Here is a 27,396-nt window from a genome sequence, read left to right as displayed (position 1 = left end):
AACTAATGACCAGCTTTGACCATCTTGGACCAGCTGGAAACTAGCTACCATGTTCTTAAACGTCTTCAACAGGCAGCGTCCTGGTGGAGCTGTCCATGGTGCTGAAAGCGTGTCGGCTCACAATCCACTGATGAAATCACTATGCCCTGATGAATATGCCACATACAGTTTTCCACATCGTTCGCCTCTATTCCTCCAAAACAAATTTATATGTCATATGGGACTGGCTTCTGATGCATTTGGAGCCTAACCAGTGTTTGTTTTGGAAAATGAGGGACGCGTGGTAAAGGAGGGAGTGCGGTGTGTAAGTGTATGCGTGTTATGGGCGGACGATGACGGCGTTTGGGGAGCTGTGGGTGTCTTTAAGAGCTTCTTTCTGCTGCTTGCTGGTGTCAGGATAGAGAAGCACGAGCCACTGAAATACTCACGAGAACAGAGAGACGCGCGAATCGTATTGGAAATACATTTATTTTCATTCGCATTTAGGATATACTGACATCGGGAAACCTGGACAACATGCAGTTGCCAAAGTCACGGGCTTTTGTTGTCAGTTTGACGCTGCTCTCCGTTCTCAACTCGGCATTGTGCGCCAGTCACTGTAAGTACCTGCAGTGTCGTTTAACGTTGTATTAAAAGTTGACTTGTGTTTTCTTTAGATGCGCTTTTATTAGATCCGTTGGTTTCAAACTGATTCTAAACACTCTTAAATCAGTTTAGTAATTGAAAGAGTGCAGGGGATTTAAAGACGATTCCTGCTAATGTAAACTTTTACTGGATCTGATGAGCCCGTATCAATGTACAATAAATGACTGGTACATATCGGGTATCACGATGCGACTTCTCACAAGCATTTGCTGAATGATAGTGGAGCAGGTGTGAGAGATTTAACATTTCATATTCAATCGCTGTATCACGGAAATTGAGGCTTAATAAGCAGTTATTGAGGCTAATATGCTTTTTCGACTAAATGTGTAGAGGAGACAGGCGATGTTGTAACATACTGTGTGTGTGTGTGTGTGTGTGTGTGTGTGTGAGAGAGAGAGTGTGTCTTTAAACTTTAATATAATAGTCGCACAAGTGTCCAATACAAAACAGTTTATAGATCTAGGCTTCTAGACTACTTATCACTTAACTGTCTAAAATAATTGCATGTACACTAAAAGTTGTTAAAAATATGCACAGGAATGCTGGACTGTTTGTAACATTATAACGGAAGGAAATTAAGTTACTTGTTCAAAATTATGTCACTCCCCATTATTAGCCTAATTTTATTGTAACCATTTTATAGGAAACGTTTTAAATCACAAAGTGCAAGTAAAATCGTAAACGTATAAGAATGTAAATCTTAGAAAAAAGTGTAGTCTAATTGAGTGTGTTTAACACAAATGCTCATATACTGTCACATTGTTATTTATTTCTTTATTTTTTATGTTTGTGTTTCAGGTAAAAGTTCATCAAAAAGTGTTACAATATTCCCCATTTGCTCAGAAATATTTCTGGTTATTTTAATGTGTGTCATTAAATAAATGTAAAAAAATAAATAATAATAATATTGTAAAAGAGAGAGAGAACCTGCTGATTCAAATGACATTGTTTTCCTGTAATTTAACATTCATATGCAATGACATGATCTTGCATTAAAATATATACCTTCCATGAAATTATTCTTTCTAACCTTAAAATAGTTTTAAAGAGAGTGGTGGTCTCATGATCTGTAACACATTTCTAATCAGTTAAACTGATGGTGGTGCCCTCTCTATGGTCTCCTCAATGTTATTTTAATGTTGTCTCTATAAAGTTATTTGTGCCAAAAAGTCTGATTTAAGCTTTTAATTTCTGTCATCATCCCAACATACTTCATTATCTTTTCACTACTGCCATTGATTGTCATTTCTCTGTATTAAGCTTGTGTGTCTAAAGCATTCTTAGTTGGTGACTTCTCAGCTATAATTGTGTGAATCAGGGGATCATAGTACATTTTCCTCTGCATTTTCTGTATTATTGAGATGAGAAACACTAAGCAGTGGATAGTATCTGTAGGTTTCTGTAGGTTTCATTGGACATTCATTTTTATGTTTTCAGAGTAAGTTTGAATTGTTGCATGATAGGAAACAAAAACTTCCTTAGTCGTTGATGGTTGTGCTCTGCATGAGATGTGCTTTGTGGATCGGGACCAGATGAAGTGAATCCTCAATGAAGACATGTAAAAAGATATTCTCATATTTACCACAGGGGTACCAGAATAAAGCTGGAGATCCATCATGCCCTTGTCATCTGTGTCAGGTAACAGAGATAATGGTTGCTGCTGCCTCTCTCAGGAGCCTCTGGCTCTGCTCTCAAAGAGGGATAACAAGGGGATGTCCTTTCAGATCTGGTGTCCCTGGAAGAACAACTACATCCCTTTTACTGTGACCACTGGGACAGTGGAGGGTCCCAACATGACACAAGATGAAAGCCTTGTTTCCACTGGGTAGGGCAAACAGTGAGTCAGGACCCAGGGGCTCAGTGTTTTCTGAGATCGTCTGTTAACTTGATTGTATTAAAAATGTCCAGCACACTTTACTTTAAAAATAAAAAAAATAGAGATGTAGAATGATTGATCCAAGTCATAGCGAATTGTTGATTTACCAGAGAGCGTGTTTCTGAATTTGTGAGTGACCTTCATGCATGTTTAAGATATCTCAGCATCTCTAGAACACACTGTGCTGAATTTCACACCACCTGGACAGTTAGTGAGAAGAATAGTCAAATAACCCCTACAAGGACAGCGAAACCAGACATTGACATTGCAGCACTGGCTGCCATGTATTGGCTTTTACGCTCTTAAAAATAAGTGGACGATGAAGAATCTTTGATTGGTGGCTTATAATCATTTCTTGGTTCCCAAAAGATCCTTTCCAGAAAGGGTCTTAAAAAATCTTAATGTGGCATACCTTTTCCCCTTTTCACTGTAATGCAATATAAATCTTATATACACTAAAAATATTCCCAGTCAGTTCAGTAAACTGTTCTTAAAGAACATTGTGTGAAGAACATTTTGTGCCATGGAAAGGTTCCATGGATGTTCTTTGGAGCCATAGATGTCAAGCGCCTGTATTTTTAAGATTTTGACTTCTTTATCTAGCTACACTATACATTCTATCAAAGAATCAATTCACTTTTAAAGACATATTCTGGGCTGAAGTCTATAATATTTCTCAATAAGTCTCAATTCATTAGAGACAGATTTCTTTTTCAGTATTTTGATTATCAAGTGAAATAGATGATTGAAAGAGAAAAAAATTAAAGCTGGTGACTTGGTTCTATTCATCAGTTGTTGATTGGATGGAGGCCGAAGGGGCGGAGTTTAAAGGCACTCAGTGACTGGAGAATTCTGCCATACATCACCATAAAGAAGATCTAGTTATGGCATTTTGATTACAGATTTATGTAAACACACACACACACACACACACACACACACACACACACACACACACACACACACACACATATATATATATATATATATATATATATATATATATATATATATATATATATATATATATATATATATATATATATATATATATATATACAATTATATGCATAGATCAATTGTTCACAAATTTGTAAATTAAATCTGAAAAAAAAGGAAAATTTGAAAATTAATGCAGAGAGATAAATTTGTATGCTGATGTTTTTGTAAGATGGAATGTAGACTGAATCATACTGCTTTGTCAATCAATCCATCTATAACTGCCTGAAGCTAAAAGTTTTTCTTTGAAGTTTAACTTTAAGTTTGAAGTGCAAAATGTGTGCATTGACCCAAACAGGACACCAATATTTATTCAGTTTGAACGCATGTCAGAGTGCTGTTGTGGTACAGGAGGACTGATTTAACATTCTAAATACAACTCTCCTCTCAGTGGGGGAGAGCGGAGCCTTGTCGGGCATTAGCATGATAGAGTCATTTATTTCAACTTTCTTATGAGGTCAAACGCGGGAGGCTTTTTAAGGGAGCTCTCCTGTGGAGCTGACCAGATTTCCTGTGGGCATCCAGAGGGAGGGAGTCTTTAGACAATTTTTTCCCCCTGTCTGCAGTATAATGGCACTAGTTTGGCACTATTGATACAGTAGATGATGAGACATGACCAATTCATATTTTCTTTCAAATATTAATGGACAACCAAAATGTTTTAATGTACATGGAAAATTTATATTTGGCACTGAAACACCTTGGAAAGTGATAAAAGGGAAAACGGAGAGAATGCCATTAAGACTATGGTGCATAATATAAATCACCTTGAAAGGCTAGAGGCGCAGAAGAGCATTGACAGTGTTGTCCATATTGTTAACTTGACTTCATCTCCATGCTGATTTATGCTGTGTGGGCGTCAGAGCATGAAAATATTGATTAATCAAGGCTTTATTCAGCCTAAATCACTGCATCCCCTGCCTCACATCTGCAGAGGGAGATACACGGAACAGAATGAAACAGATTTTGCTGAATTACTGATGCTGACAAACTAGGTCTGACAGATTTTTTGTACTGCAGGTTAGTGGATAGTCAGCAGATTCTGTGGATATTCTGTTTACAGTCTTATGAAGACACAATTTCATTAACCTGGATTTGTCCTGAAATGCTGACATTGACAGACACGTGCTCTGTCTGCAATTATTTTCTGATCTTAGACAATGACAAAAGCCTTATTTGTTCTCCAACGCCAAAACCGCCTTATTATAGATCATGCATCTGTTATCTATCACTGATCTGAGATACAGTAAGCTGTATCCGGTGGAGCTATGACCTCTTAGGCGGCTTGTGGCCAGTTATATAAGAGTCATTGTAAAATGTATGCTGTCTCATTCACTCATTTGTTATGATTAGAAGAGCAACATTTTTGGATCATGAATCTTTTCAATACGCGTGGCTTTTTTGGTACAAGAATGAATTGCTCTTGCAGATATTACAATTCAGTTGCAGTTGCTAGCACACATATGGCTCTACTTTTGTTCTCTGTGTAATAATCCATCATGCTGTTCCTCTACCTCTTCTTCCCTCAGTGTAAACACGCATAAATATATAACAGATAGTTTCTCGGGAGTTTGATCAGAGCCTGCTCTCATGTTGTTTTTAAAGTATGGCTCATTATAGACAAAAACTTTGTTTTTTTTCTCTCAAATGTTTACTGCTTTAGTAATCTAAACAATATGTTTAAATAAATTTGAATGCATGCCAAGAAGGTCAGATGTTATTTTATATACACTGTAAAAAATTTCTTGTTGTTTTTACAAAAACTTTTTGGCAGCTGTGGTTGCCAGAATAATTTTGTAAAAATACAGAAAACTGTAAACACATTTACATCAAAAACTGTTAATTTTACAATATAAAGCTGTAATTTACAAACAAGAAAATGTGAATATAAACCAGTAAATTCAACAACACACAAAATTAAATCTGTTTTGTACCTTGAAAATACTGACAACCACCATAATAATAAAGATGGTACTGTATAAAAGAAAGCCACATGAAGTATCAAAGCTCATCACAAGTAGCTTCACCACAAGCAGAAGTATATATTAACATATAGAAGGTGCACATTTATGGAAACACAAAACACCATCATGGTAACACACGTGATACTTAAATAATGCAAAAAACTTTCATTAAGCAACAGAAGATGTAACATAAAGCTCAAATGTACATAACTGATAACAAGAACTATTTAAAAACATGATTATTTAAACAAAATACTTTCAAACGTGGAGTGTCACGCAGGGAATTCTGGGAATATCAGTTTACAGTTTTAGACTGTAAATTATACATTGATTTGTTCTTTTTTTACTTCTAAAAGCTGTATCATTAACAGAATTTTACTGTAAATTTACATTAAATGCTTTGTAAGATCTTTTACAGTTTTTCCCTGTATATAGTACGGGAACTTACTGTTAACCTATTATCAGTTTTTTTCCGTAGCGTTTTTACAAAATTTTACAGTTAAAATTACACTTATTTTTTACAGTGTATTTTTTTAATCAATTTGAATTAATTGAGGACAAATCTTACTTAAATGTAAAGTTTGAAATAACTTTAATATGATATAAACACTTTTAGAGTGATGCTTTGAAAATTGTGTGAATTGTCAATTTGAGATGAGCACAAACAAGGAACTAGAACACCAGTGTGGCCTTTCATTACTTGTTAGCTTTCATTTGATACCTTTTGATGATAGAATCTGGAAAATGATCAGTCATAAATGAATGAGGCTTTTGTACACATGCTTTAATCGAGCTATTGGCAGGATGACACTGTTGCTGGTCTAGTTTCATTTATTTAAAAAAAAATAATTTATGAGGAATGCACATTAAATGGTGGATTGCATTGCTTTACATCTTGCATTCTCTATTCTTTCATCCATTATTTGTCTCTAGTGAGCTCTCAGTATTAATTATGTATCTCAAATCTTCATGCAGTCTCCTCTCTAGTAAATGTTCTTGGATTATATCAGCAATGATAATGCATGCAATCAACCTTCCTTCATATGCATTCAATATTCCTCTCCAATTAAAATATAATTCATATGCAGATAAGACATGTAGACATGAGTATGTACTATAACTTGTCAGAGTAAAGTTAAATAGTATTTCATTAGATTTTTTATTATAATTATTATTTTATTTATTGTAGTGTCTCTGCAGCACAGGAAGAATAGAACAGAAATGTAATACAAGAGTGGCTCCATCTGAATGTTAATCCTGAAGCTTTCCCCTGAATATTTTAAACTCCCAAAAATCCCAAAAATAGGGTTGTTTTTCCCCAACCACATACCAGTTTTAATGATGTTCTTTCTTAAAGCTTAAACTGGTGCACCCATGTTCCTTTCCATTACATTTTAGTCCAACTGAATGCATGTTTTACAATTATATTTGTGTGTTTGAATCATTCAAGGTATGCAAACCAATATATACATGGAAGCACAACAACAGTATACGTTTTTTATGTCTTTGATGTCTTGATAAATATTTTATATACTACCGTAAATATAATTTCTTTCTGTGACGCAAAGCTGAATTTTCAGCAGTCATTACTCCAGTCTTAAGTACCACATGGTCCTTCAGAAATTAATCATATTGACTGATTTGGTGCTTCAGAAACCTTTCCTATGTTTAAAACATTTGTATTGCCTTGTGTATGTGAAAACCATAATACCTTTTTTCAGGACTCTAGGATATATAGAAATTTCAAAAGAACAGCATTTAAGTAGAAACCTTTTGAATTTTAATAAATGCCTTTTATTGTTGCAGAATATAAGTATTCATACAAAAAACATACCTCACATTTTTGAACAACAGTTAATGTAATTTAATTGTATATTAGTATACCGGTATTCACTTTAAGTGATTGTTTTGAAGTGTGATATAAATATGTGTGTTGTAACTCCATGTGGGTGTTTGGAGGGCGAGATGGTGTTGTTTTATGCTTATGCAATATCTAAAGTATTTAGCACATGCCGCTTCAGTGCTGCTCTCTCTTGATCTATTTACTGCACCAAATGCCCAGTGGGATGATTTTCAAAATATAGTCTTTCTTTTTTTTTTTTTTTGCCAGTTTTACTTCATGAACCTGTTGAGGGTGTTAAAAAAATAACTAAAAGATTGTTTTATCCTAACACCACATCAAAGAACGTTCTCCTTTGTGTTAAGATTACCAAAACATCTTTTGAAACTTTGGAACTTTTTTTAAAAAGAAGAGCACCCCGTGTCCCATTCCAAATTATTTAACGTCTCCCTGTTAAACCAACCCCTCACTCCATCCTGGAATCCACAGTATGTTACTCTGAAGTTCTTCAACTGTGATATGGTAACATTAGCATGTCCCTTGAGGTTTCTCACTGAAACACAGAGATTGAAAGCAAAGCATCAGCAAAAGTAAAACATACTTTCTTGCATTTTTTATACCATCATGAACCAAATGCTGGCCATTCTTGTGACATTTCCATGAGCCAGCTGGGGGGCAAAGCGTGTGCCCCACCATCTGGGCTGATGGGATGGAAGCGGCCCAACTGTCATTGTCCTGTAACAGCTGACACGTTTCCCCTGCTGTAATATTAACCAGAAGCTCACAGGACAATAACCTCAGGCATTTCCTCACTCTGTCCAACATAACAGGTTAACGATGTTCTAGCCCTGGGACTGTTGTCAAGACTCACTAAAAAACTAAAAACTGTAGGAATCGGTGGCAGATGTGGAATTAGGTCACTTAGCTATTGACCAACACTGTCTAAATAACATTCAAATAAAAATATGATATATAGGTCGATCAACCACTTCTTCAAAAATGGTCGGGTTGGCATTGTATGACATTGGCAAAATTTTTACTACAGATATTTAGTGTCATGATCTTTGGTCAGTGGTTCATGTCTCTTCTACATGCTGCTCTGTATCTTTTCTTTTCTTCCTTGCGCTATGATGCTTGATGTTACCGTCTAGCTGTTATTTTCATTGCTAGTTTTTCATGCTCAGTGTTTATTGAAGAAAAAGTCTGATCTTGCCATCAAAAATGGTTCATGCTTCATATCAGAAGACCATATTGAAATCTGCCCCGTATCCTTGAGCTACTTGATCTTTCTGTGTTGCAAGCATCCTCGTTCCATTCATTTCTCTTCAGCGCATCTTTAGAAGCATGTCAGTATACTCATTTAATCTTATTTGCCAACTCCATCAGCTACATTTCAAAAATCCATCTTTTCAGCATACTTTTTCATCATGCTCTGCATTATAACAGTTATGATTTCTAATCATCTTTTGTCTTAGATTCCAGACACAGCACACCTACCTGAGACATCTGATTTTGTTCTGGCACAGGTAGAGGTGAGAAGCAGAAGTCTTTTTGCCGGGAGACAGAAAGCAATTTGTTGGCATTATTGAGTCGGATCTCTTTGTAGAGCAATGTTTGTTTTGGTGAAGTGCAGGCTGCCTAATTAGGGACCGAGTGATGCCAATCTCCCGTACAGCACCGCGCATGCAGAGGCCACAAAATAACAGCTGTTCAAAAGCTATTAGGAGGAAATGCTGACCAATAATGCTGAAAAAGGATAGCTGGAAGAGTAGCCGACACGAAACATGTCTCACAGCCGTGGAAAGTGGGGAAAATGACAAGAAACATTCATCAAAATCTATTCAAGTTACAAAAATAACATGTTTTAATCTTTTTAGCAATGTTGGACATTATGTTCATCTACAACAACAAAAAATATGGGCCATCTGGCAAGCAGACACAGTCCAATCGAAGACATTTCATTTAGTAAAGAATTATATTGAGATTTTCACAGTAAGGCCAGGCATATTCAGAGGCATCAGGCCTATTCAAACGGATGCACCCCCACAGATTTTTGATCCAAATGGATTTCAATTATTGTAGGTGCAAAATTAATAGTGACCCAAAGATGCTGTCTTTTGGTGAATTTTGCAGTTTTGAAGCCAAAACTTGTAATTTAGCTTATGTGATTCATGCAGAGGTTGTGTGTGTGGGTAGCTGGGGGAATCTATCCAAAATGTTACAAAACGTAACATAATCTGACAAGATAACTGAATATTTTTAGCATTTAAATATTGAAATATGAATTATATATCAATTTAAATGTCACACTCTCACTTGGGAATCTGTGCTGCAGGTGAGGTACATTAAAGACTACAGAGAATGCTCTCTAATTTACAAAATGTGTTTCCAAATGCAGAGATAAGGTGCACTGGTACAGTTTAGCCTTGCGATGTCAAATGCTAAGGGCTTAATTTCATTTGTTTTTATAAGCTACTGAGTATGTCAAAGACTGAACTGGTGCGGGACCTTATGCTCTTTATAAACTGATGCATGTTCTTTAAATCTGGAATAGAACCAATCAATTTGGTAATGTACAGTATGTTCTTAATTAAGTTTATAGTTCAGAAGTATATAATTCAATCTGAAGAAGTTGCAGTAAGTATTACGATAAAAGTTTAGGTTACTTAATTTTAAGGTGTCATGTCATTGTTACAGTGTAATTATACATTTAAGTACTGTACTGAGTATTATTAATCAGCTACATGTACTCAATAAATGGATAAGGTTAGGATTGCGGTTTGGCTTAGGGTTACTTGCATGAAATTATGCATAATTTATTGTTATAATAATAGTAAGTACATGTAACAAGGACAGGGTAAAATAAAGTGTTACCAGAAGGTAAAATAGTTCTATTCATTTGGGGTTGGGTTTCTATGCATTACTAGATGAAAATGCAGGACGATCACTAGCAGTCAAGTTCAGTTCATTATAAAAATGTATGTTATATCAGGATTGGAATCCAACCCCCATGCACACTTTAGAATTACAGTCCTAGACTATCATGACTCATAGTCTCAGGCAGAAGTGCCAGATCTGTCACCGGAGCCCCTTCAAAAAACTGTAGGTGCATGATGCCCCTGGGCACATTCCATAGAGAACAATTATTCATTGTCTTATGAAGTTCACTTTATATCCAATTACAGATGAAATATAGCAAAAAAAAAAAAAAAGATGTTAAAAAGCTTTTACTTATATTTTTGTAATATATTGTAATCTACAGGGGGGTTTGGAGAGCATTCAACCTATCCATGTATGTAAAAAAAATCCTCTCATGTGTAAAATACTGGGTCGGTCTGGCTGCCTTTAATTATGAGCAGTGGTGCACTCAGGGTGTAACATGCTGTTTTACATCCTTTGCTTGAGTCTCATCAACAGCTTGGGTGATGCTAAAAATTAACTTGGCTAGGTTTCCTGGTGGGTGACCTTCTCTCGATCAATTTAGCAGTTGTCTTGGCAATGGGGTCCCTCTAGTTTTCTGGCAAATATGCGCAGAATTAGCATGAACCTCTTTTATTTTAAGTGGAGATGTCTGTATGACTGGCTGCCAGGGCTTCTCACATAATATGCAGTGCACTGAGCTCTTTGGGCTGGGCTGTGTCAGTGTCTTGCTGATATGATTTTTTTTTCTTTTAGCTGTATATTAAAAGGAAGATTAAAGGAAAAAGCTGAAGAGCATAATGGATAGCAGTTATCATTGACTTTGAAATAAGGGTTAATGTTTCATAGGCCTGGGTACACTTTCTACTTAAATCATTGGAGAGAATAATGTATCAAGGCATTGAGTGATGTTCCTATTTGGCTTCATGATGCATATCTGTCACAGAAAGAATTCTTTCTCAATCTGCATGAGAAGGTCAAGTTCTCATATGGTTTGTCTTTGGAACAGTATTCTCATGCTAAGTGCTGGGCCAGCAAATCCTGCGTGCATGCAGAGCTATTGCTTTAGGACATTACTCACGTTTTCAAAGCGTGACCACACACACGGCTAATGACAGTCTCCTCACTACTGCTGAAAACAAAAACATCTTAGAGCAGTTTGGACCTGTTTTAGATGGGCAACACTGTTCTCTTTCTGGCACAAGCTTGCACAAGCTGTTACTGGAGTAAGACAATGTCTATTACTGGCCCTGGCTGGTTAGGCTGGCTATCGCTGCAGGTAGACCATCTCAAACTGTGTAGCCATGCCAAAACCAGCACGAAAGTGTCCAAAACATAAGGCCCCTTAAGGCCTTATCACTTCTAGAATAACTGGTTACATCCAATAAAAAATTATAAATAAATCAAATAAATCTGACTAACCAATGAGATTTTGGTCACAGTTCCCAAGCCACTGCATAATCCACCTTGTTGGTGGCGCCAAAACTATTTGCTGACACCAGCAGTGGAGTTCTTCCCTGGTCACTTTGGAAAGTCTGCTAATAATATATGTGCATATATATATGTGCTGATGTGTGTGTGTGTGTGTGTGTGCATATAAAATTGATCCTTATAAAGATATTCCTGCAGTGGTACTCTTTTACTTGTATAATGCGCGCGCGCACACACACACACACACACACTGTTTCTCAAAATGCAAACTTACTTTTCCCTGCATTTTATGGACAAAATTTCCAAGCTATTGCAACATTCATTTTGAATTATCTTTGCAATATGCTGATATACCTCCTGTATTTTATATGATTCTACTTGCTGTTTTTTTGCGATGTTCATTATTTATGTATATGACTATATAATGGGATCTCAGTTATATTTGACAGTTCATTTCGACTACACTTGAAAAATGTACACCACTGTTCAAAAGTTTAAGATTTTGAAAATATTTTTGCAGGAAGTCTCTTATGCTTCTTTTACTATAATTTCAAAATATTGTTTTCTATTTTAATATATTTAAAAATGTAATGTATGTCTGTGTTGGAAAGCTCAATTATCAGCATCATTACTCCAGTCTTCAGTGTCACATGATCCTTCAGAAATCATTCTGATGTGTTGTTTGGTGGAAATTTCTTATTATTGTTAAAACATTGTGCTGCTTATTTTTTATTACGTTTTCAGGATTCTTTGATGAAAATAACGTTTAAAAGAACAGTATTTATTTAAATGAGACATCTTTTGTAACATTATGATTTAACTGTCACGTTTGATCAAATTAATCCATACTTGCCCGTACTTGCTAAAGAAAAATATACATTTCTTAAAAATAAGTAAATCTTATTGACCCTAAATCATTAAACTGCAGTAGCTACTAGTAATAAGCAAATTGGTTTGTAAAAGATTTAGCTGATCTGTTCTGTATTTTTCAACAGTCCACTCTTCTAATGTGCTTTTTTTCTTTTCTTTTCTTTTCTTTTCTTTTCTTTTCTTTTCTTTTCTTTTCTTTTCTTTTCTTTTCTTTTCTTTTCTTTTCTTTTCTTTTCTTCTTCTGCTGTTTGATAGTATAGGTAGATTTGGCTCATATAATCTCAGTCATAGCATTGGCTCTGAGACAGTACTGGAGCTGATAGCTTTGTGTTGTTCAACCTACATTTGAACCTGCTGAGATTGTAGAAAAAACACTGAGCTCAGATAGTCTGTCAGTGTAGCTTTCACTAACCAGCTCACCTGACAGCAGTCTAAGTCTTAGATGTAGGCTACACTAGAAATATTCAGTATTATTGGGAACCATAGGTTACATAAGTTTTTAAAGCCTCAACAAACTTGCATTTTTAGCCTTAGCATTTTGCACTGACCTCTTATATCCATTTAAAGGTCAAAGGACATTTAGATGCAGTCAGACACTTTATGACATGCTGGTAACCACAAGTGTCCTCGTTAATCTGCTGACAATTGTGCAATATAATTAATGCAGCCAGCATCTGTGTGAGTCAGTGATGTTAAAGATGGATGGCTCGCTCTAGACCAATGCTGATAGAATTAGATATTGAGAGCTTTCATTTCCCAGCAAGTGTAAGAGTGAGAAAGCTATTTATGCTTATCATTGAGAGCAGGATAATACAATTACATTGATACCAAATAGATATTTTTATTGAGGGCCTGTTTTTGACAATCAATCTTTTGCTAACACTACGACACAGACTGCAGAACAAAAACAAAAGCCACTTGATCTAAATGAAATTTGGTTATTCTATGATAAGAGAAATGAGAGCAAAGTTCATGAGAGACACTGAATTACCAGCTAACATGTAAATCTAAGCAAAACTACTAACTGAAAGAGCTTGGTTTGAATTACACTGTGTGCAATTCACTTGTACCATGATCACGTGAAATGTGTTTTTTTTTTTTTTCGGTCTTAACATAAACACACAAGCATTCAAGAACATGCACACATGTGTAAAATGGAAAATTCTTGGAGTAAACCAGGATTAGCATACAGATTTTGCCCATATTGCACACAGCGTCTAAACACCTTTGCTGCCGTTCTGGTGGTTTATTTAATGTATTCATGTCTGTTTGCATTCAGAAGTCAAAAACAAAAAAAAAAAAAACACAAAGAGATCTTTCTAAAAACAATCTACGATAGAGCACTCACCTCACTGGTGATCTTTCTTCTCTGTCTCTCTCGTATGTTAACTTAGAAAGTCTGAGTCATTCTATTGAACAAGTACATTTGTACGGTTTGAGGAAATAAACAGATACACAAACTGATTCACTGATTTGACTTACTGTACTACCGTTTGGGTTTGGTTATACGAATTAGGGTGTTTTGTTTTCTTTGGAAGCGTGTAAAATTACCTTATTTGAACGCATGCTCAAACAAAGTGTGGTGGTGTAATATGAATTACATTTCTCACAGCTAATGAGACTTTTTAATTATGATGTAGATAGAAATGAGAGGGATAGAGATCATAGTCAGGAAGAATGAATGGGTTAAATCATAAAGGGCTTGAATGGCGCTGTTAGAGCGTGTGACAGTGTGATCAGCATAATCCCTGAGGAGCTCTGATGTATTACGGCTGATATGTAATAGACACACCAGAAGAATAAGACACTCAGATGTATGAAAACAGTTTGATCCTCTTCATTTGGCTGTTAAAGCGGTATTACAGGCATCTGTTCATATACATGATATGAGTGCAGTCAAGTCAGGTCACACACGGGGTTTTTGCAGCAAGGATATTTTACCTCATCTGCACTCAAGCCCTGTTTCTTCATTGAGCTGGAAACGTTATTCAGCTCCCTCCAGCCTGTTGTGGACACCGTTAAAACCGAATGGGCTCCCTAAATTCCCTAAATTCTCAACTCGCAGATGGCTGGAATGCAGTGATTATTGTAATCGCTTGGCGGCCAGTTTTCACTGTGTCCTCGCTTGCTCTACAGCAGATTAGAGTTTCTTGCTGTGCACTGGCGTGGAGACGTGGAACAATGGGGAGAGAGTCGGAGTCCAAGCAGATCCGCTCCCCAGCCTTACCCGGATCAGTGGCCTGTGAGTGCTGACATGCTCAGATCACTGTACTCGTAATCTGCCACTCCACGCTGGAGGCACAGTAATCCTAAACGCAGCTCAACGAGCACACAGGGAGAGCCGGCGCTGCCACAGGCTTTTTCTGAAAGATCTCGTAAGTTTGTGCACTTTTGAGTCTTTTGCTTTCATCAGTAGATTCCAGATCGACATGGATCAGCACGAGGGTCTCTGAGTTTTATGTAAATGATTCTGATACTAGTGAGTTTTGGAGAGCGCTCTCAACACGGTAATGAATCCCCTTACATGTCAAGTAAAAAAAAGAAGCAACTTTGGCATTACTACGCAGGTATTTTTTGTCATCAAATCTTTCCATTTTGTTTATGCCATATCGATGTTTACACCCATTTTTGTCTCCTCTGGTAAAGCATTAGATTAAGTGTGTTCCATTGATTCATTTTTTGTTCTTTGCATCATCAAATGACACAAACACTACTGTATCTGCAGACCCCTATGGAAAAAGAAGTAGGGCTACGATTTAAAGGGATGGTGCACCCAAATTCTTTTATTTTCATTAATTACTCAGAGGATCTTTTTATAGTACACTGACCAACAATTTGACTCATGCATGTGTTGCTGTTGACGTAAAACATGTTGAACATGCTGCGCATTGTTTACAAGCAGAAGAATGCATATGCATGCATCATGGTTCTCTCATGAATGGTGGTGGATGGGGACGTGAAGGAGAAGAATTTTTTATTAAAAAAGTAATTTTCTTTGCACACACAAAAGTATCCTTGTAGGTTCGTAAAATTACTGTTATTCAACTGATGTCACCTGGACAATTTTAACAATGTCCTTACTATATTTCTGGGCCTTGGAACATTTCAGTTGCGTTGCTGTCGAATTTCATTAAAAATATCTTAATTTGTGTTCTGAAAATGAACAACAACACGAGTGTGAGTGATGACAGAATTAATGACACAATTTTCATTTTGGGTAAACCCTTTAAGCATACTTTTAAAAAGAGTACATATTATAGAAATAATATACTTAAGTGGAATTAAGTAAAAACACCTTGAATATAAGTGCTTCTTTGAAGCATACAAAAGATTACTAATTACATTTAAATGTATTTAAGTACATTTGAAGTAAGTTAAAGTTTTCATTTGGCTTTTAAAAGGTGTATGGGAGTGTTTATTCTCTTCAGGTATACTTAAGTGGCTGTTTATTTCATTAATATATTATCTGCAACCACAGTTTTTAAGTACAATTAAACATTCAATACAGTTAAGAGCAGAGGTGTGAAATATTCTCTGATGTTTAGTAAAACACAACAGCTCACTGCATTTTAACATGCCGAAACACATCGAGGGGGGTGACCTGCACCATACAAAATTAAAACCCTTCTTATAGAAAACTGTTATAAGTCTTTCTCATGTGAGTGTACACCCTTCTGTTCACTCTTCACAATAGAAAACATTATTTCTTAATGTGTCAAACCTTTTTAAATAGCACCAAATTATAACTGAATGCACCTTTATTGCTTCCTGTGTACAGATATTATAATAGCTATATTTCTAATAAATGCCAGATTAATTTTTCTCCTGTTAAATGTCAGTGTCGTGCCAGCATCATCTGGCAAATTTACTCAAAAACATTCATTATTTTCATCTGAGGAATTCATGCAAATTCTGATTTGAAGGGTCTAATTATGAATTTCCTAATTATTAACGTTTCATGGCAGCCTTCATGAAAGTGGTTTTGTTGTCATCTTTTGTTGGTCTCATCACTGCGAATCTGCAAAGGTCAAGAGAGCTTGAATTTAAAATGATGACAAAAAGATTCAGACACTGCAGTGACTTCACATATGTATGAAGGTCAGAAGTGGTTAGCGCTTAGCAGGAGGCTAATAGCTGAACATATGTCAACTAAATTTAAAAGGAGGGGTTATCTGGAGCATACAGCATTTTTCTTGAATGCTTTCTGTGATGGAAATTTGTCATATCATTCAAATACAGAATGTATAGATCAGCCCCTATGAACTTACAACAACTGATGACTATAATTTCATGATGTTCATAACTATCAATTTATTTAAGTGCCCTTTTAAGCTTTTGATTCTGGCTTGTAACATTGGACGGCAAGCATAAAGTACGTCAGAATTTTTTTTTTAAATGGAAATGTCTTTGTGGAATGTAACACTGGTAGGGAGCTGACCGAGATATCCCATGTGTAATTATTGATATACACTTACCCTTTCATATCTCTTTCTTCCTGCCTCAAGGCCTTTGCTTGCAATGCAAAGTAATTCACATCATTTGGGGAGCTCTAATGAAAACTGAGCATCTCTAGCAGACACCCAAGAGAAGGTTCAAGAAGATTTTGGCGACATGCTAATTCAATTCATTCAGATTTTAACTGATTTTAAACATGCGGTTGTCTTTGTGGTGTGGTGTTTAATAGTAGGTTTTAAAGTAATTATGCCCTGAAGCTATTGGAGGTCTTATTGAGGACACTTCATGTGGGACAAACAGCGACAAATTTTATTTAAAGTGGACTTTTATGGGTAAGATTTTTTACTAAATGTTTTTGGGAAATTTCTAGATTAATGTGTATTTGTGATGAATTGTGTAAAATAGAATTTGTTTCACAGTATATAAATAGGTGATTTATTGTCTCATCTGTGAACTTTACATAATAATATAGCACATAACCTTTTCCTTCAAACAGTAAAGTCAAGACCCCTACTGAGTTTTAACCCTAATTATGACACTTTTACCAAAGAACAGAGGTATATTTTGCTGTTACCATAGAGATAACCTTCAGCAGTTGCTTTCTTGACCCAGAAACCTGTTTTTCTCTCCATCTCATTTTTAAGCTTCTGACCATGAAGCCATCTTTTTTTTTTTTTTTTTTTTTTTTTTTTTTGTGTGTATAATTACAAAGATTATACAAGCTCTAAAACATGTCAATGTCAAGCCTTTATGTGTGCATTTGTTTAATTACTTATTTCAGCTTGGATCTGTTGATTTTTTATTTGTATTTTTTCAGGTTGTCCTTCAAATCTACAGGTTTTCGATGTTGCAATTTCTGAATTTATTAAGGAGAAAGTACACTTAATTATTAAAACTCTCAAAATGTTGCATTGGATATGAACAAAAGGGGTGCATAAAGATGGATTTGGCACACAGTTCCACGATCTCAGGATTATTTGAAAGTATCAGCATTTGTGAAGTGATCCATCTCACCTGTCTGATGAAAGATTATCTGAACGGAAAAGGATTGATCTGAAGAAAATCTGTAAGTAGAGGGGTTTATTTTCACATGAACTAATATGTGTCTGTTTTATATTTGTTGTGTTATCCAGACAGCTGTGATGGATCTCTGGCATCTCTTCTGCCTGCAGCCTCCTTTCAGAGTTCTTCACATTTCTCAGACAGTTGGGCTGCGTACTTTGCCAAATTAAACAAAAAAGATGGTAAGTTTAAGTTCTCATTTGCATGTTAATTCACTCATATGTGTCAATTAAGAAGACAATGTAAATTACGCTTGGGAAATTAAAGCCTTCTTAGTGTTTTTTTAAGAACCTTTGAGTACAGGAACCATTCCTTGCCTTTAGTGTAAGTGCTATACTCACTATTTATTAATGCATTTGGGTTAATTATTCTTTGATATAAAAATGCTGGTGAGAATAAAAGACTAAAAGAGAATAAAAGAAACATAACTCTTTAACAGTAGCATGCGTGTTGATGTTTTACATATATATATATATATATATATATATATATATATATATATATATATATATATATATATATATATATATATATATATATATATATACAACTGTTATACAATATTATATGCAATTAAACTATATTTAATCTTTTAATAATTTTTGATCCAATATTATCAAGGTAATGCATCAAGATTATTTTTATAATAATTCATAATCATCAATATAAACCCTGTGTCTATACGTTTTGTTTAAAACCATATAAATAAATCATGGGGCAAAGATAAACTTACAAGATTCAAATCATTAAATATTTACTGCATTCATGTGAATTTAATTCATGCCCAAAATGACAAGAAAGAAAACCATAACTCCAGAAAATTGCATGTTTGAGACATTATTGAACTTTCACTCTTGCCCTATCTGTGCATGAGTTTTTTATAGATGTGACCAACCTCTACCGCCTGCATCTGTAACAAACTAAATGATTCCTCTCTCCAGGGGGTCTGTGTAAATGCTGCTTCTTTCAAGTCAGAGGTCCCCAGTTTAAAATTCTGCTCTGATCTGCTCCCGTGGTGTCCGCAGTGCTTGAGTAATGAAACTCTCTGCCTGAGTCAGACCAATTTCTCCATACAGTGAGCTTGAGGATTGTGGAGGCAGAAACGCATCTTTATATGGAGCACATGTGCTGGCAGCCCTCTCTGATCCAAAGTGAATGCTGTACATGTTAAGTAAGGTCAATAGGTCGACGCTTCTTGGCTTGTTTTGGAGTGGAAGCTGTCTACTGATTGACAGCAGCTCACACTCTGAATGCAAAACCAACTGAAAGCCAAATTAAAATGCAGTTTTTATAGTTTCGTATAGTTGTGCGAATAAAAGCCAGAGCCAATTTCTTCTCCCATACATCTTGCTTTTCAGCAAGGACATTGTATGGCACTCAGAATCGAATAATATTTTGATAAACGTTGACAGAGGTCTTATGGGTTCTCTAGGAGGAGGTGGCTGGAGCCCAGAGTCGACGGACCGGTCGCCCTGGCTACAAGTTGACCTCCAGGACCGCATGGAGGTGACAGCGGTGGCCACACAAGGCCGTCACGGCAGCATGGATTGGGTCAGCGCCTACATGCTCCTGTATAGTGACACTGGACGGATGTGGAAGCAGTACATGTTGGAGGACAATGTTGGGGTAGGTGTGCGTATTTTGGTACCATTTCACTCGGCTCATTTTGAAAAAATAATTGTCTGTGCATTATTCCAATCATTACATGGCTGCTTATCTTATAAATAAAGAAATGCAAATGAAATATTGGTTTTAGTCTAAATTATTGTATTATGTGAGAGGAAATAGACTGTAGAGTGTTATGAGATACAGCAAACCAGTGACAGAAAATCGATTGTCTGGGGCAATGGAAAAAATTATACAGTTTAACGGTTGGTGCACTGGAATTCTCAATTCTGATTGGTTAGTCATGGCATTCTGCCGGTGAATATTTTTTGTGTAATGATCATTAAACTGTATATTTCACCATTGTTCCTGACAACCAATTTCCTACAATGTGCTATTTAAATGCTTATGGTATCATGCTGCATTCTCTTTCTTCTCGCATAATTGGGTCATTTCAGCTCAAATCAGTATTTCATGTCAATTTATTTATTTATTTGGAAAGTAATAAGTGGGATAAAGTACATTCACCCATCATTAGTTCAAAATAAACCCCTTTAGGGGTGATACAAGAGCCTTTTGCTTTGTGTCGGAGTTCTGATCGCCCTGTTTGGATTCAATTTCCAAAGAGCATATGAAAGTACTGTAAGGTAATTATCCTTTTGACAGTCTTCTTTTGTGGCTGAATATTTACTGATTTAATTGATTACGCCTCGACTATGCCGCTGCAGGGGAAAATGATTGTCTTGTTTTCAACATCTTTAGTGCAGCTTATTTCCATGCGCTGAAAAGTTCTGATCCCATTAACCGAACTCTAAATTCAGTTACTAATATACAAATTGCTGCTAGCAGTTCCTGAGATTCCTGAAATAGATCGTTCTAATGATGTTGCACCTGCCACAGCCTCTCAATCATCGCAGGTGTTTGAAGAGAGCTTGATGCTGAGCCACCAACGCATTATATTGTCTTTGTCCTGAGGCTTGGCCTCTACACTTATAATGTGTGCAAATGACGGAATTTTCATCGTCCCATATCGCTGCTTTGTAATTATGTTCAAGCGATGAGACCGTCGCTTTATTAAAGATATAATGACATTTTCAAAGTGTGTTTAATGAAAGGAGAAGATTACAGTTGAGTAAGATGTAATTAGCTTGTAATGTGGTGGAAATGTAGAATAAAGTTGATCAGAAGTGTAAAGGTAACACGTTCAGCAGTGTGAAGCAATGCAGTAATAATCTCTGCATTTTTCAGGTCTGATTTGCTTGGTTTAGTTGAACTCATAGTTTTTCTTTTTTCTTTTTGAACATGAATAATGTCAGGAGTCTCTCAGTTTTATTAATATTCCACCAGCACTTGTATTTGCTACACAATAGGCTCATTATAAAGCTCTGAATGTTTGACACGATATACAATAAGAAATGGTTTATATTCACTGTCATTCATGCTGTGCTGCAATGCATAAAGGATTGATTTAGTAATCTGTTTATAAATGCTTCTACTAGGTACCAGTCGATTGGATTTATTTATATTCTGTTTACAAGAAAGTGTCTTTCACCAGGTTTAGAAGATTGATCCTTGCCCTTTTACATAAGGATACATCGATTCATCATAGAAAAGAAATTCCCACAATGTAATATAAATGTCATATATATTCCCATGCAAGGTATTGGAAAAATACAGACATTTTGAACAATTGTAATTAAGATTATTTATGTTTAGACATCCTTGTAGTAGTGAGTTGCAACACCAGCATTTATGATTAGGTCTCAATCTTATATATTAAGTAAAATCTACATATTTTCAAACCAAATTAAATAAATGCTCTTCTTTTGAACTTTCTATTCATCAAAAAACAGTATCACAGTATCCACAAAAAATGTTAAGCAGCGCAACAGATGTCAACATTAATAATAGTAGGAAATGTTTCTTGAGCAGCTTATTAGCATTTTATGAATTCTGTAGTGGCTGCTGAAAAGCTTTGCTATTATTTCAAATAATATTATTATGCTTTTATTTGAAAATAGCTTTGCTATTATTTCATAATGTATAAACAGTGTTATAGTATATTTTAGATCAAACATATGCAACACCAGTGCCATTTTAGAAGAAGAGACTTCTTTTAAAACCACAAAAAAAGACTGTTTGATATTCCAGCTGCCTCAGCTTCATTTTTTTCTCAAGTGTGATGACATAATATTCCCACAGTTTTTGGCATTATTGTGAAAACCTATTATGCAAAGATGGTACATTAGGCAACATTTAAAGGCAGAGCGAACAAATGTTTTCAGTCATCAGATCCTCTGCGCTCCTGTATTAGCATTCTTGAATCCATATTTGAAATGCAATGTAAGCCGCTTTGGATAAAATGTATAAATGTAATGTAAATGTAAAACTGCATGTATGAATCCTCTGCTTTTTCTTTCTTTCTCTACTGACTAACTTTTTTTCAAGCTGTGACAAGCTAACAGTAAAAAATAAAAGAGTATTAGAAGGCCTCCCTGCTTCATAAGAGTGTCACGTTCACAGTGTTAAGATTAAAAGGTTTGGAAAAGAAGGTGTCTGCTAAATGAAAAGAATGGCTTGTCAATAAAAAAGAATATGCCGAAAAAACACTCTAAATTTGTTGTCAAGAGGGTGCTTTGTTTTAATGAGTGTTGCATCTGTATCTGCTGAGGAAAGCTGGCAAATGTTTTGGCCAAAGAGGACAGTCCATCCGCAGAGCTTGTTTGCCTCCGCAGTATGTCAGAGAAGGTCTTCCTGTAGGAAGGTGTGAATGGGCTTCCCAAAGTGGCAGATAATTGCTCTCTCCAGTCTGCACTGCTGCTGTTGCTGAGTGTGTTGATGTGTAATGGTGCTGTGAGACAGAGGAAATAGAGAGGAAGAAACAAGCATGTTTTTTTAAAAAAAACACATTTATTATTTTTAAGTGACAACCAGCAAGTAACAGTGAATTTTATGCTGCTGATTTTTGGTTAAAAGTTTGCGATCCGATCAGCTCATGTCACGAAACGTCTTAATATAGTGGCCCTGGTGAATTGAAGACAGACTAGCACTTCAAAAGCTGAAATAGCTGTTGACATGTATCTTGCTGGAGTTTCCCTGACACATTTCATTCTTTGTCTTCATCTTGTATTGCGGTCATCTCCTGGATTCGCCTACGTTGACGGAAAATTGCTGACTGCCGAAGCTTTGTGGGGGCCTCACCACGGTCATTTCTTTCGTCTTATAGCCTGTGGGGCTTCGAGCTGTTGAGCTGTGTTCATGCCGTCCTTTGTCATTTTCTTTTCAGATATAGTCTGTGTGTGAGAGAATTGTGCTAGTGTCTCTGGGACGTGAGAAGAGTAGCCAGATAACAGGGAGGATCTGATCTCTAGAAACACGGGGATCAAACCGGAAAATGTTAACAACATGACAGATGTTAAAACGGATTGTTATGTAGTCATGACATCCAGGTTACCCCTCTATGACTGATCATTTTGCTTTCAAGCAGCTCTTTCTTTTTTCTTTTTTCTTTTTCTTTCCCTTTCTCTTTTTTCACAACATTTCTTCTTTTTTTTCTTTGTGCCTTTTTCTTTTGTTCTCTTTTCCTTTTATTTTCTCCCTTTTTGTCTAACATAAGAAATGTCAAGCTTGCATTCTCACCATGAATGTATAAAGGCTGCTTCACACAACACACAATGCTTTTATTTTGGTGGTCATATTAACACGTTACAGTATTCACACTGTGAGCATGAGTGGAGCAATGTGAATACTGTAACGTGTTAATATGGAGCCTAGCTGAAGTCGGTGTAAGTTAAGTGTTAGCACTGAACCTATTTTTACTACACATACATTTTGAACTATTGTGAAAACAATATGGCTTTCCTCAGTGCTTCGAATGAAATGTCACAAGAATCAAATGTTATAATCATAGGTCCAGTTTTACTAAACAGGGCAAATTAGTGCGAGAGGGCAATTTCAAAACTGTGCAGATGAGTGTGGATATTTCTGTGGGTGATTTACTAACACTGTGCAAATTAAAGAACACAGATGCAACATCTCATTTACACATTAACCAACACAATATAGCCTACCAAGCGCAGCACAAATTAGTGTAGTCGCAAGTAAAAAAATAAAGAAATAAAGAAACCACAGTACACTGAAAAGAACTGGAGGCCAAAAAAATAAAGGGTTGCAGGAAGTTCTGATAGACCTGGTTTTGTGTGACTCCTAGTTGAGAATTCCAAGTTTATTTCCTGAAGCAAATTAAAAATAGCACGGCAAAATATGTTCATATAACATGTTCTTCTAGCATTCCAAATAAATGTGGAAAAAATCTCTCCCTCTATGTGATGCCTCCCTAGCAACAACAATTGCAGCCATATTAAGGGCAAACATTTTTAAGACATGCTTTTTTGGGCCGTTAAATAATGGCGCAGACAAGTAATTTGATGTTAGTAAATCACGATGTGTGATTCATTTGAATAATCTCCTCCAATAAATTGTGCATCTGAAAGGGAAACTCTTACAAATGCATATTTAATAAGGTCAGGTGCAAAAATAACTGTCCACGCCTTTCAGAGCCGATTCTTCACTGCTCGTCTTCAGTAAATCCTGACAGTACTATTTTTACGCCAAAAGATGGTTTGCGCTTGCGTAAGCTGTTAGTAAAACTGGCGCTTAATGCTCAAGTTCTAGTTATTATTATTAGTTATTTATCTTTAATTATGTGAATTTTTTTACAGAATATGTAGTAAAACAGTCCTTAATCTGGAGGGACACACAACAACCTTTTTTAAACTGATAACACTGATAACACAGGATTTATTTATTTATTTTTTAAAGGATGTACTCTGCTCAAGAGGGCAGATTTTGTGAAATCCTGGCAGTACTTTCAAGCAAATCATAGGATCAATACCACAAAGGTTTCACCTTACGACAGCAAAACTGTTGTTGTGCTTGAATAAGGTTCAAAAGTGGAAGACTATGAAGTCTTTGAACTCATTGAGCTTTTATTATTGACACAGTTCTGCTTTTGAACTTGTTAGTTTTATTGCACTGAAATATCAAAAGCTGCATAAAACAAACTATTGAACTATTCTTTTATAAGCTATTCTTATAAGCGAGTGCATTATATTTATAAAAAAAAGTCTGAAAAATTTGCTCTTAATCATCCCCCCCTCCATATGTAAATTCTGTAATACAAACAATATACTGACTTTTAAAGTCGCTTGTAATATTTGATCGATGCTTTTGTATGCGGCAATAAAATAATGTCTTATTATGATAATTTCAGACAACTTTCTTTCTTTCTTTTCAGACAAAATTTCTTTCTCAACAAAGATATGCTAATAATAGTGAAAATGTGTTTAATTAATCAGCATTTAATTTAATTATTTAGATTTTATTTTTAGTTGATTGACAGCCCTAAATAACAGTCATTTTTGCTTTTCAGTTCATCTTTATTCATATGTCATTGATAATGGGTAGCTAAATCAACTCATTTCTTTCTATGTCCCTATTTCTCTGCCTCCATCTCTCATCCATACCTCTGAGGTCTCACATTACATGGAGGCTTGAGCAGCCCCGTAGGCAATCGATAGGAGGGCCCAAGGTTTCGTTAGATTAGCTCGCTTAAAGCATGAACCTGGCAGCCCATTTGGGTCCCATAAAGTATAATTGATGTTAACGTCTGCGACTCGTTCAGCCATAGCGGGCCAAAATCAGAATCGCTGAAGAAGTGTGCTAAAAATCAGATTGTCCATGTGTTCTCACTTGGCTCACAGTACACATGCTAGCAACAGCCCTACAGCTCTCAGACAGTGATGAAATTGTAACTTGCCATGCCTTCGGATGCTTTATATATTTTATCCTTTTTCTGCTTCACCGAACGACTGTAAATTAATCATTTATGATGTTTCCTTGTGCAGGCAATGCACATTGGAGACAGAGAGAGAGAGGGAAGGAAGGAAGAGACTCCTTGTCTATTGTCTGGGGACAGTTTTGCTGTCTTAGCTCTCGTTTAAACATGGTCACAGAGGCCCTGAGGTGCTGTCTATTTCTGACACTCACAGGCCCTTGCTTCTCTGGGGACAGAATGTTATCTGTGCTTAGTGTAGGTCAGTGGAAGCTCTATTCAACACTTGGGCAGCTCAGAAACTGCTTTCAGTTGATAAAAAGTTGTAAAACATTGATTTTAGAACTATTATATATATAATAGTATATTATATATATAGTATATATATATATAAATTGCTAAAATAGCAAAGTAAAAATTTTAATTTTCATTTACTTTAAGTTTTTCATCTACATTTTTTTATTTATTTTATTTTAACAATACTGTAATAACCCTGGTTTGCTATTTGAATGAACTGTCTCCGGTCTTTTATTAGAGAAATAGCAAGCACCGACAAGCATTTTCCTGTCAGATAACAAATACAAAACCCACCCCAGTTGAGCTCATCTTGTGTTGGTTCTTCTTTCTGATGTGAAATCACACTGGTTTCAGGGAAGCGAGGATTGGTGAATCACAGGAGGATGTAAGAGTTGCAGACGTAACAGGGCTGATGAAACGGTCCATGGAGAGTCCATGATAACGCCAGCAGTGCATGGGGGCTTTAATGAAGGAGGAGGAGGTCTAGCAGGAGTCGATACAGAAATAGAGTTAATGAAGTGTAGAGAGGAGCTGTTTACGTGGGCAGCCTGTAACCGGGGCATCTCCCCGGATCCGATGGGAGCTCCGCTGTGCCCTTAGGCTGAGGTGAGCGGATAGGTAATTGGATGTATGTTTTGTTGTTTTCTTTTTTTCACTCTCAGAGGAGGAAAAAGAGAGAGGAAGAAGCAGTCAGGGACAGGATGTAGTCGTCACTGAGTGCTCAAAAGAGAGTGTTGGTGATGTAATGACAAATGTGCTCATGTTGATATTGATGTGTTTAACAATGGAAAAAAAAACACCTAAACCTCTTTGGAAAAGGAGAGAAAATATAATGAAGTATAGAAATGTTTGGCAACAAATCAGTGGCAAAAAAAAAAAAAAAGATTTAAAATGCATAATTGGGATTAAAACAACTTTTTTTTTGTATAAATCACAATTCATCCCCACAAAATGAACATTTTGATCATTTTTGAAAAGCATTGCATTTTACAAAAATGCATTTTACAATGGAAGCAAATACAAAATATATGAAATGTTCTTCAAAATATATTTGTGTGCACAGAAGAAAGTCATAAAGACAGACTTTTCATTTTTGGCTGGACTGTTCCTTTAAGAATGGAATCTTTAAAGCAGATCTTCCACTAACTCCAATGCACTGAGCTTGCTTATCTACAAATGTGCTATCCTTAATACTTTTGGCTAGCACAGTATTTCTTCTTCCAAGTGTGTCTGCAAGCAAAACAAAACAGGCCTTGAAAGTCACTAATGTCATGTTGTTTTTGCTTGCATCATAACAGCATTTGTTGGCTGCGAGTGGCTCACCAGGGGAGGTGATGATAATGTTAATGTTATTTATCTCAAAGGGACATGGAATAGTCTGTCTTTGAAAAAGTTGACGTTTTCTTTTTGTGATTCATCCATATCCATGTGGTGTTTCGGTCATCGCTTCTCATGTTCCATGCAAGTCTCAACTGTGAAGTGACTCAGATGCAAATTACTGTCAAATTATGAGTTCTAGCAGATGAAAAAGAGTTGACATTTACATAAACTGTTGCGACCTTCAAAACAAATACTGTTCTTTGCATTCAACTAGGTTGGC

The 27,396-nt window shown here is 36.0% G+C and overlaps 1 protein-coding gene across 1 annotated transcript in view; it reads left to right on the top strand.

Moving 5' to 3' along the window:
- The first annotated feature begins 330 nt into the window (after positions 1-330).
- Positions 331-27,396, top strand: part of LOC113108567 (contactin-associated protein-like 5) — a 63,191-nt gene continuing 36,125 nt past the window's right edge. The window contains exons 1-3 of the mRNA XM_026271770.1: positions 331-598; positions 18,133-18,243; positions 19,494-19,687. Coding sequence (XP_026127555.1) covers positions 517-598; positions 18,133-18,243; positions 19,494-19,687 — 387 coding nt within the window. The 5' untranslated portion in view covers positions 331-516. The remainder of the gene's footprint in view (positions 599-18,132; positions 18,244-19,493; positions 19,688-27,396) is intronic.

The sequence above is a fragment of the Carassius auratus genome, chromosome 9 (genome assembly GCF_003368295.1).
Source record: "Carassius auratus strain Wakin chromosome 9, ASM336829v1, whole genome shotgun sequence".
In the NCBI taxonomy this organism is placed as follows: domain Eukaryota; kingdom Metazoa; phylum Chordata; class Actinopteri; order Cypriniformes; family Cyprinidae; genus Carassius; species Carassius auratus.
Note: the sequence above shows the minus strand (reverse complement) of the source record. Positions and strands in the feature narration are given on the sequence as shown.